A 14026-nucleotide genomic window follows, 5' to 3' on the forward strand; every position below is an offset into this window, starting at 1 on the left:
GGCACTGTGCTCTCACCCTGGCCGAGGTCGGCACTTGGGCCCCATGTGGACATACCCATCAGCCCCTGGGCCACCTCCCCGTCTCCCATCCAAGTAGCCAAGATCTATTCCCATGGCAGACAGAATGCCGCCTCTCCTCTCAGAGCATCAGAGATGAACTATCAGTAAGATAGCACCGGCATCTTGATAAAATTTCAAAAAACTTTCCATTTTCATTCAAACTTCTAAATTCCCTTTAATTTGTAGACTTAACCACAGAACTGTCTTGATTTCTATAAGAGTGGATCCCAGGATCCACGCCCCTCTCCTCCTGACTGGGCAGGCCGGCTGGGTCCAGGTTGAGCCTGTTCTTCCTCAGCGGCACACAGGCTCCCCATCCATCCCCAGAAGGGACGAGGCCAGAGAAGCAGGGCTGGGAGGCGCCCGGGCTGCGACGCTAGACAGGGCATGGACTTGCAGCATGGCAACGAAGACGATAGTGGAGATGAAGAAAAACGCAGACACAGGAGCCTGACCCTCTGTCCTTGTTGATTAAAACTGTTCCGAAAGCAATTCACACAATCTCTGAGAGACGGTTTCTCTACTCGTCCGCAGCGTGAGTCGGTACATCTGAAACAGAGGACACAGCGGGTCAGTGGCGGTGCCAGGGCAGACGCTGTGGGGCCAGCCCTGCCCCGCGGCCCCTCAAGGCCCCCTGCTCAGCCCTTCCCTGGAGGCGCCCACTGTTGACAGACTCAAGCATCGAACACGCTTTAGTGGCAAAAATAAAACAGTCTGACAATAACAAGTGCTCGTGTGCGTGTGGACCAACTGGAACCTTCACGCGCGGCTGGTGGGCGTCTGAGACCGCATCGCTGTCGGGGCAGCAATGCTTACCGTGCCCGGACCCCATGAGCCGGCAATCCCACCCTGACTGTTCCCCATGTGGAATGAAAACACGGGCTGGCGGCACCACCAGGGACAGGCGCCACCTCTTCCCGCTCCCAAGCAGTCCGTGTGCTACACAAAGGCACGTCCGGATGTTTGTAGCAGCCCTATTCAACGCCTCCTGAAACAGGGGCAGCCTGATGTCCATCGACAGGAGGGCTGGGCAAACCAGCGTGGCACCTCCCTGCAAAGGAGGGCCACGTGCTCCACGAGGACCCACCGTGGACACGGCAGCAACACGGTGACTGCTGGAGACCGGGGCCAGGCGGGCCCCACACTGGGCCACACGGCGCTGCCTCCTAGGGAGGCCGGGGCTGATGCGGGCGTGCCAGGGAACTTTCTGGGGCAGTGGAAATGTTACACGCACCAACAGGTGGTGGTGGTTACACAGGTGTACACATCTGTCGAAACACATCAAACTACCACATTTGGGCTCTATCTGCACATCTCACTGTGTATGAATTACACCACAGTAAAAAAAAAAAAAAAAAATTTAAGCGTATTCAGCGATTCCCTCAAGGCGCTTGACCTGGGCTTGCAGATTCGGCTCCAAACGCAGTAAGCATCCAATCTGGGTGGTTTTGGTGTGTATGATACCGGCTCCCACAAAGTTTGCAGGATTAGGATCGACTTCCTCTAGGAGTGCAGAACCAAAGCCAATAATCTGTGGGAAGAACCGGGAGAAACAGGAGCCCCTTGCACCGGCGCCAGCAGAGGTGGAGGGTTCTCCGAGGGGAGAACCCGCCAGCCTCCTCCGAGGGCTCCGGTCGTGTCCCGACCCTGGGAACGTCCACAGCAAGACCTTTACCTTGGCTTTGGTGATCTCTGTGTCCATTGGATGCTTCGCCTTGAAGATATTCTGCACTTCCTGCTGGGGACTGTGGGAAACAGAGGCCAGCGCGGGTGCCGTCAGCTGAGCCAGAGACGAGTCCCCCCGCCCATCCGGGGGCACAGGGTGCCACTCACTTGCTCAGCTGCTTCCAGCGCTGGAAGAAATCCTGAGAAGCCATTTCCGTGGGCTGGAAAAACTTGTTGAGTGTGATAGGCAGCTTCACAGACACATTCTGAAAGGTTCCCCCATACCTGTGAGCAACACAGAGGCACGCTGGGAAGAGTCCAGGTCCCGAGCGTGCCACCTCCAGGGCACAGAGGGGCCGCGTGCAAAAGGCGGGGCGGAGAGATCTGGAAGGGCAGCCCGGGGCTCCAGGGAGGCTGGTCCGTCTCCGGCGCACCGTCATCGATGGCCGAGGACGTCGGGGAACGTGCCCCTGCCACCCCCGGCCAAGGCTGCCGGGCTGGTCGCACCACCGGGGACAGGCGCCACCTCTTCCCGTTCCCGAGCAGTCCATGTCCTACAACTCCAAGTTTAAATCATGTGGGTTTTTTCTTTTCTCCATGAAAAGACTAAAAGAAAACAGTGCGCCTACGGAATGAAACAAAAATTCTGCACGTCTATTTCCCTATATTTTACAAAGTACACCATCTGCAGGTCTCTGTATACTTCGTATTTGGAAAGGTGCTTTTTCAAAATTTAACCTTACAAATAGCCAGCAGGGAAGGCTGGTGTGCACACTCTACCGCAGTCACTGAAAGATGGCAGGAACAAGCCGAGAAGCAACACAGACACGTCACAAAAAATCATCAAACAGGCCTGTGTGCTCAGAGTACAACACGCAGGGGCTCACACACCCGACAAGGACCTGGAGGGCCCACCACCCTGCAGCTGACCTCTGGGGCAGCAGGCCGGGCAGCGCCGCGGCGTGACAGGCCCTTGGTCTCTGGCCTGAAAGCTCTGGGCCTTGGGAAGAAGGCCCCACCCACCCGGCGTCCCAGACCCCGGGCACGCTTTCCTTCCCCCACCTCCCACACCCCCTGTAGCAGACGCCGGAGTGTGCACGGCAGGTCACCCCTCGGTCCTCACCACACCCTCTGAAGGAAGGATGCAGAGGTCCCACGTCACAGCCACGCGCCAGCCCAGCCTGACACCCCCGCGGCCAGCAAGAGCGGCTGGTGCCTCGGCCGGGGCTCCCACCTGAACTGGATGTTGAGGACGGGCGCCTCGGTGAAGTCGGACACGCACTCTATGTTGACGGCCTGCTGCACCTGCGCGCCCCCGTCCACGGTGGGGTCCACGGGCTTGGTCTGCAGGCTCAGATGTGCGTGTGTCAAGGAAGCTGTGGCGACGCTGGGAACACGGGCTGAGCCCCGTGAGCCCCGAGGTCAGAGAGGCTCCAGAAGGGGCCCGGCAGGAGTCGGCGTTCACATCCTGACCTCGGACGAAACCTGCCGTACGTGTGTTTTTAATGACTATCCCGAAACACTTAGCTTTAACGGTCCACGTTTAAAACGTGCTTATCTTAAAATAAAAATAGATCTGGCCTGTAGTAAGGAGGTTCCTGCTTCACACGGCTTTTCCAGGGAAGGCGGCATCCTTGGTGGTCAAGCTGGGCCTCCTTCTCCCTCACTTTACCCGGGCGGCCCGTCCTCGCGGGAACAAGACACCTGGATGGCAAGGCTGACAGGCTGGAGAAGCTCACGTCCCAGTTCTGCCGTTTATATGGGACTGTCTCCGGTCGCAGCTCGTCCCAGGTGGCCCATCACTCGCTCTGCCTGGGCAGCAGCTCCCTGGGAGACTCCCCAAGGAGACCAGAGCCCCAGCGGATGTGGAGGCCGGAACAGGCCTGCATGAACTTCACCAGCGTTATAAACAAGCAACGTGAGTGTGGGAAGGTCCCCCGAGGCTGCAGTAACAGCACCTGGAAACGTCCTCCTAGTCTACCCTCCACCCGCTTCTGCCAGGGGCCGAGGGGCAACGGAACCAAGGATATTGGCCTGGAGGTCGTCCGAACAGATGAGCGTAGGAGTAAAGCTCAGGAACTGCGTGGAGGTCTTATTACCGTAAAATATGAACATCCGGCCTAGAAGGAAGCAGAGGAGCTTGTTCCCACGCCACGTCACAGGCTCCTGAGCTGCACGGAGGAACCCAGAGCCCCCGTCCCACACAAGTGACGCCCCGAGCCCTCAGCCTCGGCACTTGGGGGGCTCAGAGCCAGCACAGCAGAAACCGCCACACAGACCTCTGTGAACGTCTTTACGCCCTCAGAATTCAGAATGGAACGTGAACTTCCAATCTCCTGAAAAGGACGCACAGGTGGGCATGCCTCTCCCACAGCCTAAGAAACACCACGGCTCCTGGGTGACGCCACCGTGGCCTGGAGTCTAACCCCTTCATCAAATGAGAAACCAACACCTCCGTCCGTCCTCAGTGAGAAGGAGTCTGAGGGGCCCTGCGGGGCAGACGCGCTGCCTTCCCACCCTCCACTCGTTTCCGCAGACAAGGCTCCACGATGGTGCCAAGAGGGAGGCGGGGCCAGCAGCCCACAGGGCCCCTCGGCAGCAGCCCCAGTAGTCAGTGGGCATAATTTTGGGGGGCTGGGGGAAACAGAAGGCTTTTTTTAAAAATGGGGTAAAACATACAGTATACAGCCTGCAATTTACCATCTCAGCCACTTCTAGGTGCACAAGGCGGGGCACGAAGCACATGCACATGGTCGTGTTACCTTCCCCACCATCATCCCCGGAAAATTCCGTCTTCCCAAACGGACACTCTGTCCCCATGAACACTCACTCCCCTCCCCTCCCCCAGCCCGGGCCCCACCGTCTACTTCCTGTCTCTATGGATCTGACTCCTCCAGGGACCTCCTGGGAGTGGAATCAGACAGCATTTGTCCTCCTGTGACTGGATTATTTCACTGAGTGTAACGTCCTCAAGGTTCACCCTGTGTAGCCTGTGTCACAGTTTCCTTCCTTTTTAAGGCTGAGTAGTGTTCTGTTGTGTGTTTAAACCACATTTTGTGTATCCACTCAAATGGACGGACACTCGGGTTGCCTCCACCCTTTGGTGACTGTGAACGTGGGCGTGCGAGTACCTGTTCCAGTCGCTGCTTTCCTTTCAATTCTTTTGGGTAAATACCCAGCAGTGGGATTGCTAGGTCATATATATGGGAGTTCTATTTTTAGTTTTTTAAGAAACCTCCAGACTGTTTGCCACAGCAGCAAACACATCCCCCCAGCGCACAAGCTTCCAATTTCCCTACGTCCTCGCCAACACTTGTTTTGTTTTTTACAGCAGCCGTGCTGATGCGTGTGAGCTGGTACCTCGACGGGTCTGATTGCGTTTCTCAGACTATTAGTGATGCTGGGCACCTTTTCATGCTCTTTTGGACATCTGAATGTCTTCCTTAGAGAAATGTCTAAGACTTTTGCCCATTTCTCAACTGGGTTGTTTTTCTGTTGTTGATTTGGAGTCCTCTATATATTCTAGAAACTAGACCCTTTTGAGATATGTGATTTGGAAATACTTTCTCCTCATAACTTCTAAGAGAAGTTTTCATTAAGTAAAGTAAAACACGTACCTAAATTCTGCCGAAACTCAGACTTCAGTCCAATCTGAAGAAGCTGGTTTTCAAACAACACACCATTATTTTTACAGACAAACCTGGGGGACAAGGGACAGCATGTGAGCCACTCAAAGCCACCCACCCACCAAAAATACCAAGATCAGTTTTGAAAAAGGGTTTAAAGAACACAAAGACCAGAAAAACCTCTCTGGGACATGAGGGAAGGGAAAAGCAGCAAATATTCCAACAAACACCATTAAAAGTGCCCGCTAGAGATGGGAGGTAAGCTGAGAGGGTGACACGGCGCAACCAAGGAATGACCGCAGGAGCAGGTCGTCTGCCTTCCATGAAGGTGCTGCTCAACCGTGAACAGCTTCCACTGACTCAGGACACGGGCGCCACGGCAAAAGCACACACGTCTGTTCAGGTCGGCCCACAGGCTCGGCCACCTGACATGCCACCGGGGCTGTGCGCAGGCCACGCACACCCACGCCCACACCCAGGCGGCCCTCCCCGCGCCTCCCGTCCTCCCCTCCCCTCTCCCCCTCTCCCCCTTCCCCTGGTGCTGGGAAAGCTGGACAGCTACGTGGAAAAGCATGAGCCTAGAACATCTCACGCTACATACAAAAATAAACTCAGAATGGATTAAAGACTGACATGTAAGCCTGAAACCATAAAACTCCTAGAAGAGAACACAGGCAGAGCACACTTTGACATAAACCGCAGCAAATATTTTCTTGGATCTGCTCCTAAGGCAAAGGAAACAAATGCGAAGATAAACGAGACCTAATTAAACTTAAAAGCTTTTGCACAGCAAAGGAAATCATCAACAAAACAAAAAGACAACCTACTGAATGGGAGAAAATATTTGCAAATGGTAAGACCAATAAGAGGCTAATATCCAAAACATATAAGCAGCTCATACAACCCAATACCGAAAAACCAAACAACCCGATTAAAAAACAGGCAGAAGACCTGAATAGACATTTTTCCAAAGAAGACATACAGATGCCAACAGGCACATGAAAAGATGCTCAACATCACTGATCATCAGGGAAACGGGGATCAAACCCACAAAGAGACAACACGTCACACCTGTCAGAATGGCATCAGCAAGAAGCCCACAAGTAACAAATGCTGACGAGGACGTGGAGAAAAGGGAGCCCTGGCACACTGTTGGTGGGGATGTAAACTGGTGCAAACACTGGAGAACAGTATGGAGGTTCCTCCAAAAACTAAAAATACAGCTACCACATGATCCAGCAATTCCAGTCCTGGGTATATTCAAGGAGAATGAAAACACTAATTTGAAAAGATACACACACCCCAATATTCACAGCAGCATTATTTACAAAAGTGAAGATATGGAAGCAACCTAAGTGTCCGTCAGCGGATGAGTGGATAAAGATGTGGTATAATATACAATGGAATACACACACACACACACACACATACACACACTCACTCACTCAGCCATAACAAAAATGAAATTCTGTCATTTGCAACATGGATGGACTTGGAGGGCGTCATGCTAAGTGCAATAAGTCAGACAGAGAAAGACAAATACTGCATGCTGCCATTCACGTGTGGAATCTGAAAAATAAATGAATATAACAAAGCAGAAACAGACTCACAGATATAGAGAACAAACTAGTGGTTACCAGCAGGGAGAAGGAAGAGGAGAGAGGGAAGACAGGGTACGGGAGTAAGAGGTACAACCTGCTATGCATAAGATAGATAAGCTACAAGGATATATTGTACAGCACAGGGAAATACAGCCACTATTTTGTAATAACTTTAAACGGAATATAACCTAAAACAGTTGAGTCCCTACGTTGTACACCTGACACTAATATGATGTTGTAAACCAACTAACTATACCTCAGTTTAAAAGAAAGAGAGTCTGTTTTCAGCCAGAGACGGACAACCAGCGGCACTGCAAACCTGCCCTTCCCCAGTCATTTCCAACAAGCAACAGGAAAGACGAATTAGCATGCGGGGTGAACGGAGAGAGACTGGAGAAACTAGACAACCCAAGAACTCTTCCGTGGTCACAAAGACCGAGGACAAGCAGCCGCTCCTCGGAGACAACAGAACTCACACCCGCGCTCCTCTCGGAGGGCGGCCCCCACCTCCTCTCGGAGGGCGGCCCCCACCTCCTGGCTGGATTTAGATCCGCAGAGACAGGGGGACACAGAGCAAGCAGGGAAAAGCGACAGGACCCGCGCAGCAAAGCACGGCCAAGAGCAGCCTGGGATTTCGCCTTCAAAGTGGGGGAACGGGGCCAAGTCGACCGCACGCAGGACTCTGCTGGCCCACAGCAGGGGTGTGAACGTCGGGACACCAGTCAGACAGAGGTGACAAGGATGGAACGGGTCAGCGGAGGAGCAGGAAGCGGGCCTTGGAAGCAGACCCCACAGGACAAAGCAGTGACTGTGAACTGAAGAGCGTTTCTTCAAAAAAAAAAGCTAGGTGCCTGGAGGGCAGACACGGGGCGTGATCAGAGAGCCCAGGGGCACAGCACGGAGAGCAGAGTACAAGCGTCCTGCAGGGCAGGCGCAGCCCACAGCAGCAGAGAGCACGCGGGGCGCCCGCCGCTCCCTCACCCGCCCAGAGCCTGAGCCTCCTTCCTCCCTGAGGGCAGGGTGCCCAGGGCGCAGGCCTGGCGGGGGCGGGGGGAGCCCCTGTCCTCGGGACGCAGGCGGCAGACTACCTGGCGAAGTTGTCCTCGGAGCCGGGAGCCAGGGGAGCGACCGCGGAGGGTGAGTCTGAGAAAACGTCCACGAGCAGCCCGCCGGCGGAGGGTGGCGGTCCGGTGGGCACGGGGGGCGCAGCGCCCAGCCCCAGGAGGTCTGCTGACGGAGACGGCGTGGACTGGAAGAGAGGGCGGGGAGGGTCAGCGCGGAGGCTTCTGGGCAGCACGCCGGGCAGGCGCAGGGCCTGCGCCCCCCGCACCCTGAAAAGAGGTGTCTGACTGCAGAGAGAAGCCCGCGCACGTCACTGTCAACCATCTAAAACAGTCTGAAAACATGAAAGGAGTAAAAGCAAGCAGCTTATTAGGGTGTATCCTTAATCATTTCTATGTTCCATTTCGTTACAGAGAAAAAGCAGATAAAATGCCTGCAGAACAGGGTTTTTTTTTTAAATAATTGCTTTTTTCGTTGTTTTGTCTTTTTTTTTTTTACTGAAGTATAGCTGATTTACAATGTTGTGCCTAAATAGCTGCTTTTTGATCCTAGGCAAAAGACAAAGAACAAAGCCAAAGCCCTTCCCAAATCACTCTCCAGACTCACAGGAAGACACCACAGTGCACTCACCATACGCTCACTCCCCAGACGTCCCCCCACCGGCTGCACAGAGAGCTGGCGCGCCGCCCCTGCCAGGGCGGACACGTTCCAGAAACGTGCAGGGTCCTGATGACCACGAGGATCGTGTCGTAGCAAGAACCAGGCCTGTGAGAACTCATCTGGAATGACGCTTAAATGTCCCACTGGACCGTCCTGAGGGCAAATATCCACTTACAGTCACCTGAGGCTACATCCGAGAGCTGCTTTTGGTCACTGCAGTGAACATCTTGCTCGGTTTTACGACACACTCCCTCATCTTTCCAGGAACGCGGCCACGCTGGCAGCCACGCTGAGAGCCAAAGGAGGCCAACGCCCTTTCTTTCTCAGGAGTGTGGATGCACCCACCCTGGGCACTGGCCAGTCCGCCCTCAGGCCATGCCGAGGACGTACACGCGGGAATCATTACGTTAGCATAAATAACTACTTATTTCCCTTTTATATTTAGAGCACTGCACTGAATTTCTAGCAAAATCACACATGTAGGCAGATGATCTTCTGTATGGATTCCACGTTGAGACAAAAGAGGCGTCACAGAACACGTGTCCCGTCCCGCAGAGAGGACGTGGGCCTGAGCCGGCTGAGAGCTCCGCTCCGCGTGCCGGGCCCTCCTTCCCGGGGCTCCAGGGCAGGCAGCGCGCCAGGCCCACCCTGCGGCCGGAAGCGGACGGCTCCGGGTGCAAGGGGCTCCTGGGTAGAGCGGACAGGCCAGGCCGGGCTCCCCGGGAGGAGGGGAGGGGGCCCCAGAGGAGCTGTCGAGCTTCATCAGAAGCTTCTGCGCCGTCGGGGAGAGTCTGGATGAAACGGCCACGGGGGCTCTCGGCCCTGCACCTGGGACGACGCTCCCGCACACACAGCCCCTCACAACAGCCTCCCGCCAGCGAGGCCATCTTCGGGAGCCCGGCCACCCAAGGTTAGGAGCTGCTCCGGGGGGCCCCGAGCCTCCTGTGAGTGACGCGAGAAAGGCCTCTGCCTGGGCCGCAGAACCCGCAGCCTGACGGGGTCACTGCACCTCTGCCACCTACTGCACAATGTCTCCACTGGTTCCCGAAGAACAGCGCAAACGCTTTTTAAAGTAGGAAAACCCTTCTGTCCCGTTAAGTCAAACACGGACAGACAAAAGCAAGGCTGCTCCTTGGGGAGGCCCCGCTAGGACGCCTGCTCCCTCCCCAGACCCCACGTGCAGGCTCCACCCTGCAGCACTGGGACCCCCCGCCTCTTCTCAGGACTCGGGGAGACCCTCCCCAAGGAGCCGGCCTGGCACCCACTCTGCACAGGTCACACCCGCTCGAAGCGCCGCACACCACAGGGCGCAGGGCGGCTCCGGGCTCCTCCGCCAGCCCAAAGCCCCAGGAGGACTGGTGGCCTCCGGACACCCACCCTCAAGGCGCACAGACAAGCACCCCGAAGCCACAGCTGAGCTGGGCTCCCAGGAAGGCCACAAAGAAAATCACTTCCTGGCGTGACCTGTGAGCCTAAACAAAAGGCATTCTGGCCGATATTACACAAAGCAAAAGGCGTCACAGGTTTTCTTGTAAAATCCAGACATCTCAATGCCACTTTGAGGCGGGGCCTCCCTTCTGAGTTTGAAGACAGGAGAAAGAAGACACCAGGAGGAGAATCCCAGCCAGGAGGGACCCCAGCCTCTTCTGTCCTGCTGCTTCTGCCTCAACTCCCCAGCCCCGTCAAGGCCTTCCCCCTGCCCCAGCTCCCTGAGCCGCGAGGACAAACGGGAACTCACATCCACAGGGCCACGAAGGGCGCCCCTGGAGAGAAGGTATCAGGGCTCAGGTGAGAGGTCCTGACTGTGACGGGGCCCCAAGTCAAGGGCCAGGCCAGGTCTGAGCACAGGCCCCACGGCGGGCCCGAGGCCCCGGGGCACACAGGGAGATGTGGAGCCAGGCGAGCGGCCCCCCGCGGAGCACCAGGACTCAGACACGAGCACGCGCTGGATGAGCAACCCGCCCGGGCCCCGGGCTATCCACACGCGGGCACGCGCCGCCCTCACAGAGGCCGCCGGACAGTGTAAGCAGCACCGTCCATGGCGCTGGACCGGCGTCCTGGAGGGGAGACACAGCTCGCCAGGCTGCCTCCCGACGGGCCAAGCGTAAAGCCCAAGGTCCTCAGGAGCCGCGCGCAGGGCCGCGGGCGCTGCTGCCCAGCCGGGCTCACGCACCTGCGCCCCGGGCTCCCTCCAGCGAGCCGAGAGAGGAAACCCAACTCTCCAAACGGCATGTTCCCCGACGAACGCCGAAGGACACGTTCTCAGGGCATCGTGCGCGAACAGCACGCGCGCTCTGATGTGCTCACTAGTGAAAAACCTCTGAGGACAGCAGGAGGCGGGTCCACTGGAAACCAGCGAGCGGCGCGGGACTATATGGCAGTCGTGCAAGAGACGGGTGACCACGTCTTCTAAATCCAAAGCCGAGGGGAGACGTGGGAGCTGACCGCGGACCCCAGACAACCATCCGACAGACACAGTCTGGCCGACAGACACAGGTGTCTGGGTCAGCCCGCCCCCCAACGACAACAGTCCAGGGTCACGGATCTCGGGGACCAGGTGCCCCAGGAGCTCACGCAGGGTACGGCCCTCAGGAGGCGACCCACCGCGGCGCTGGTGCTGGACGGGGCAGGCTCGGGGCCCCCATTGACGTCGGCGCTCCTCTCCCGCTTGGCCTCCTCCAGGTCAGTCACCGTGCTGGGGCCCTTCTTCTTCTTGAGCTTGGCCAGGATAGAAGACTCACGTTCTGGAAACGGAGGCATCTCCTCCAGGACAGTCGCCTGGGGGGAAAGGAGTCCTGGGTGAGCGCAGCACAAAGCCCCATGGCCCCCGGCCCCCAGACAGGGCAGCCAAGGCGAGGCAGGGGGGAAGAGAGCAGCGTGGCGCACCAGGATGTCGGTGCTGGCGACGGTGCTGAGCCGCAGGTACTCGACGGCGCGCTGCTGCAGCTCCACGTCAGCGTTCTTCAGCTGGCTGTCACTGCGCAGCACGTCCTGGATGGTGCCCTTCACCTCCGGGAAGAGGTTCACGAACTTGATGTAGGTGGACAGGAGGAGCGCCCTGGTGGGGACGCTGCACAGGTGGAACTTGGAGTGCAGCAGGTGGAACTGGGTCAGGGGGCTGGGGGGGGCACACGGGGCATGGCGTCACTGCCACGCCTCACGCCCCGCCTGGCCCACCCTGCCGGAGCCTGACCCCCGCGCGTCCCCGCCGGACGGGGAGTGAGCGCGGAGTGACGCGGGGAGGTGAGCCCACGCTCCGCCAGAACCTGCGCGTTCCGGCTCCAGGCCGAGCCCAGGCTTCCCTCTGAACAGCGCTGGCCATCGGCCACGCCTCCTTTCCCCCCAGAATCCCCGTGTTCCGTCCAGTCAGCCAGAGTGGACGTGCCCTCGCTCCGGGCTGTCCTGGGGAGCTCGGGACATCAGCTGGCCTCTACTAGGCCGTCGGGTGAGAACCATTGGGCACAGGCCCGGCACTGGACGCGGGACTCCCGGCCCCCGGGTGACTCACCTGGATCTCGGGTCTCCTGCTATCAAGTTCCCAAACTCCCCTAGGATGTAGCCACCGACTTTGACCAGGTTCTCGTGGCACGCTGGGGCCTGCAGCGCCTACGGACGAGCACACGCGGTGAGCCTGGTGCCCAGGCAGAGGAGGCACCGGTAGAGCTCGGCCTCCGGAGAAAGCCACTGAGCCGCGTGACGAGCCAGGAGAGCGGGCTCAGGCTGCCTTCCCGGGGAGCCTGCTGAGCCCCTCCCGAATGCACTCCCCGCCCCATCCTCCCTCCTGGCCACTTCGGCAGAGGAATCAGTAGCAGGGGAGCCCCACGGGCAGGGCCGCGGCCGACCCCACCCCTGGAATGAGAGCTGCTCCCAAAAACTGACGCTTGGGCCCTGGGCAGGGGTGGGGGCACACGGCCCTCGCCGACGGAGACCGCGAACCCCCCGCGGCGGCCCCACGCTTGCTCTCGGACACACAGAGGCCAGCCCGAGGCCCCGGCCCGGGCAGCTTGCTCCGGAGGCCGCTCGCTGACCGAGAGCCTCCCACCCAGGGCCGCCGTGCTGAAATCAGGGAGAGAGGGCACTGAGACTCCAGCGGAGGCAGGAGCAGTGCCGGAGCCCGGCCTGCGGGAAGGCTGGCGGGGGCGGGGCGGGGCCACACCTCAAACACCGTCTTGGCGGCGTAGCCCTGCACGTCGTCCCGGTTGATGACGATCTGGATGACGCGGTACCACACCTCCTCGCTCACGTAGTCGCCCGCGATGCGGATCAGGTTCAGGATGGTGTCCACGTACCACGTGTAGTCCACGGCGTACTTCTCCGCCAGGATGGCGACCTTCAGCACCTGCAGGGCACAGCCACTCAGGGAGGGCCTCAGAAGGGCCTGAACCCACGCCAAAGCGACCCCCACCTCTCAAAGGCGCCCGTAAGTCTAAGGTTCCAGGAGCAGACGTGGAAGGACGTGTCGAGGGAGAACAGGCGAGACGGGCACAGCTGCAGGAGGCACGGCGAGCCCCGCCAGCCCCGCCCACCCGGCCCGCGGCCCAGGCAGCCCCGCTGGCAAAGCGCCGGCCGCGCTCGCTGGGCCTCCTGCTCCAACAGCCCTTCTCACGGGCTCCCCAGGGCACCTGCTCCGGGCTGTGGAAAGGAGACCCCTCACCTCCCCAGGGTACAGCCTCCTCCTGCACTGAGCCTGCCCTGAGCAGCACTGCCGCCGACCTGGAGCCCGGCCCCCCGCGCTGCCGCCCTCACGCCCACCTTCCCCAGCGTGACCTCCTGACCGCGCCCCAGAGGCCCCGTCCACCTGCTCTGCACACCCTCTGGCCTCCAAGTCGACCCTCCGTAACGACCCCAGAGCGTCGCTCCAGGACACCCGCCTCGTCACCGCCCTCGGCTTCAAGTCCTTCAAGCCCAGAGCTGGCCCCAAAGCTGGGCGCTGGGGGCCCCTCACTGCCACGCCGGCCTGTGTCCCTGCTGTGCCCAACCCCCACGCACGCCCTGCTCCCTCCGTGCTGAGCACCTGCCTCCCGGGACCTCTGCACAGGAGGGGGAGGGGGAGGAGGGGGAGGAGGGCAGGAGGGGGAGGGGGAGGAGGAGGAGGGGGGGAGGGGGAGGAGGGGAGGGGGAGGGGGGGGGGGGGGGGGGGGGGGAAGGGGGAGGGGGAGGAGGGGAGGAGGGGGAGGGGGAGGAGGGAGGAGGAGGGGGAGGAGGGAGGAGGGGGAGGGGGAGGGGGAGGGGAGGAGGGGGAGGGGGAGGGCCTCTGCAAAGTGATTCTGAAAGACCGGAAGGCTCCACTGAAAACGCTGATAAAAAACTAAAGCAAAGGACTCTTCCATCCAGTATGCACGAGACTCCCAA

The 14026-nt window shown here is 59.0% G+C and overlaps 1 protein-coding gene across 4 annotated transcripts in view; it reads right to left on the reverse strand.

Annotated features, from left to right (window-relative positions):
* Positions 1-215: 215 nt before the first annotated feature.
* AP2A2 (adaptor related protein complex 2 subunit alpha 2) overlaps positions 216-14026 on the reverse strand; it is a 63057-nt gene continuing 49246 nt past the window's right edge. For all 4 annotated transcript variants that reach the window (XM_036860244.1, XM_036860242.1, XM_036860241.1 and 1 more), the window contains 12 exons: positions 12831-13013; positions 12183-12280; positions 11561-11792; positions 11279-11452; positions 8041-8201; positions 5343-5425; positions 3756-3845; positions 2960-3083; positions 1894-2010; positions 1736-1805; positions 1457-1591; positions 216-609 (listed from right to left, as the gene is read on the reverse strand). In XM_036860244.1, the coding sequence (XP_036716139.1) occupies positions 532-609; positions 1457-1591; positions 1736-1805; positions 1894-2010; positions 2960-3083; positions 3756-3845; positions 5343-5425; positions 8041-8201; positions 11279-11452; positions 11561-11792; positions 12183-12280; positions 12831-13013 (1545 nt within the window). In that variant the 3' untranslated portion in view covers positions 216-531. The remainder of the gene's footprint in view (positions 610-1456; positions 1592-1735; positions 1806-1893; positions 2011-2959; positions 3084-3755; positions 3846-5342; positions 5426-8040; positions 8202-11278; positions 11453-11560; positions 11793-12182; positions 12281-12830; positions 13014-14026) is intronic.

Source organism: Balaenoptera musculus, chromosome 8, assembly GCF_009873245.2.
Source record: "Balaenoptera musculus isolate JJ_BM4_2016_0621 chromosome 8, mBalMus1.pri.v3, whole genome shotgun sequence".
In the NCBI taxonomy this organism is placed as follows: domain Eukaryota; kingdom Metazoa; phylum Chordata; class Mammalia; order Artiodactyla; family Balaenopteridae; genus Balaenoptera; species Balaenoptera musculus.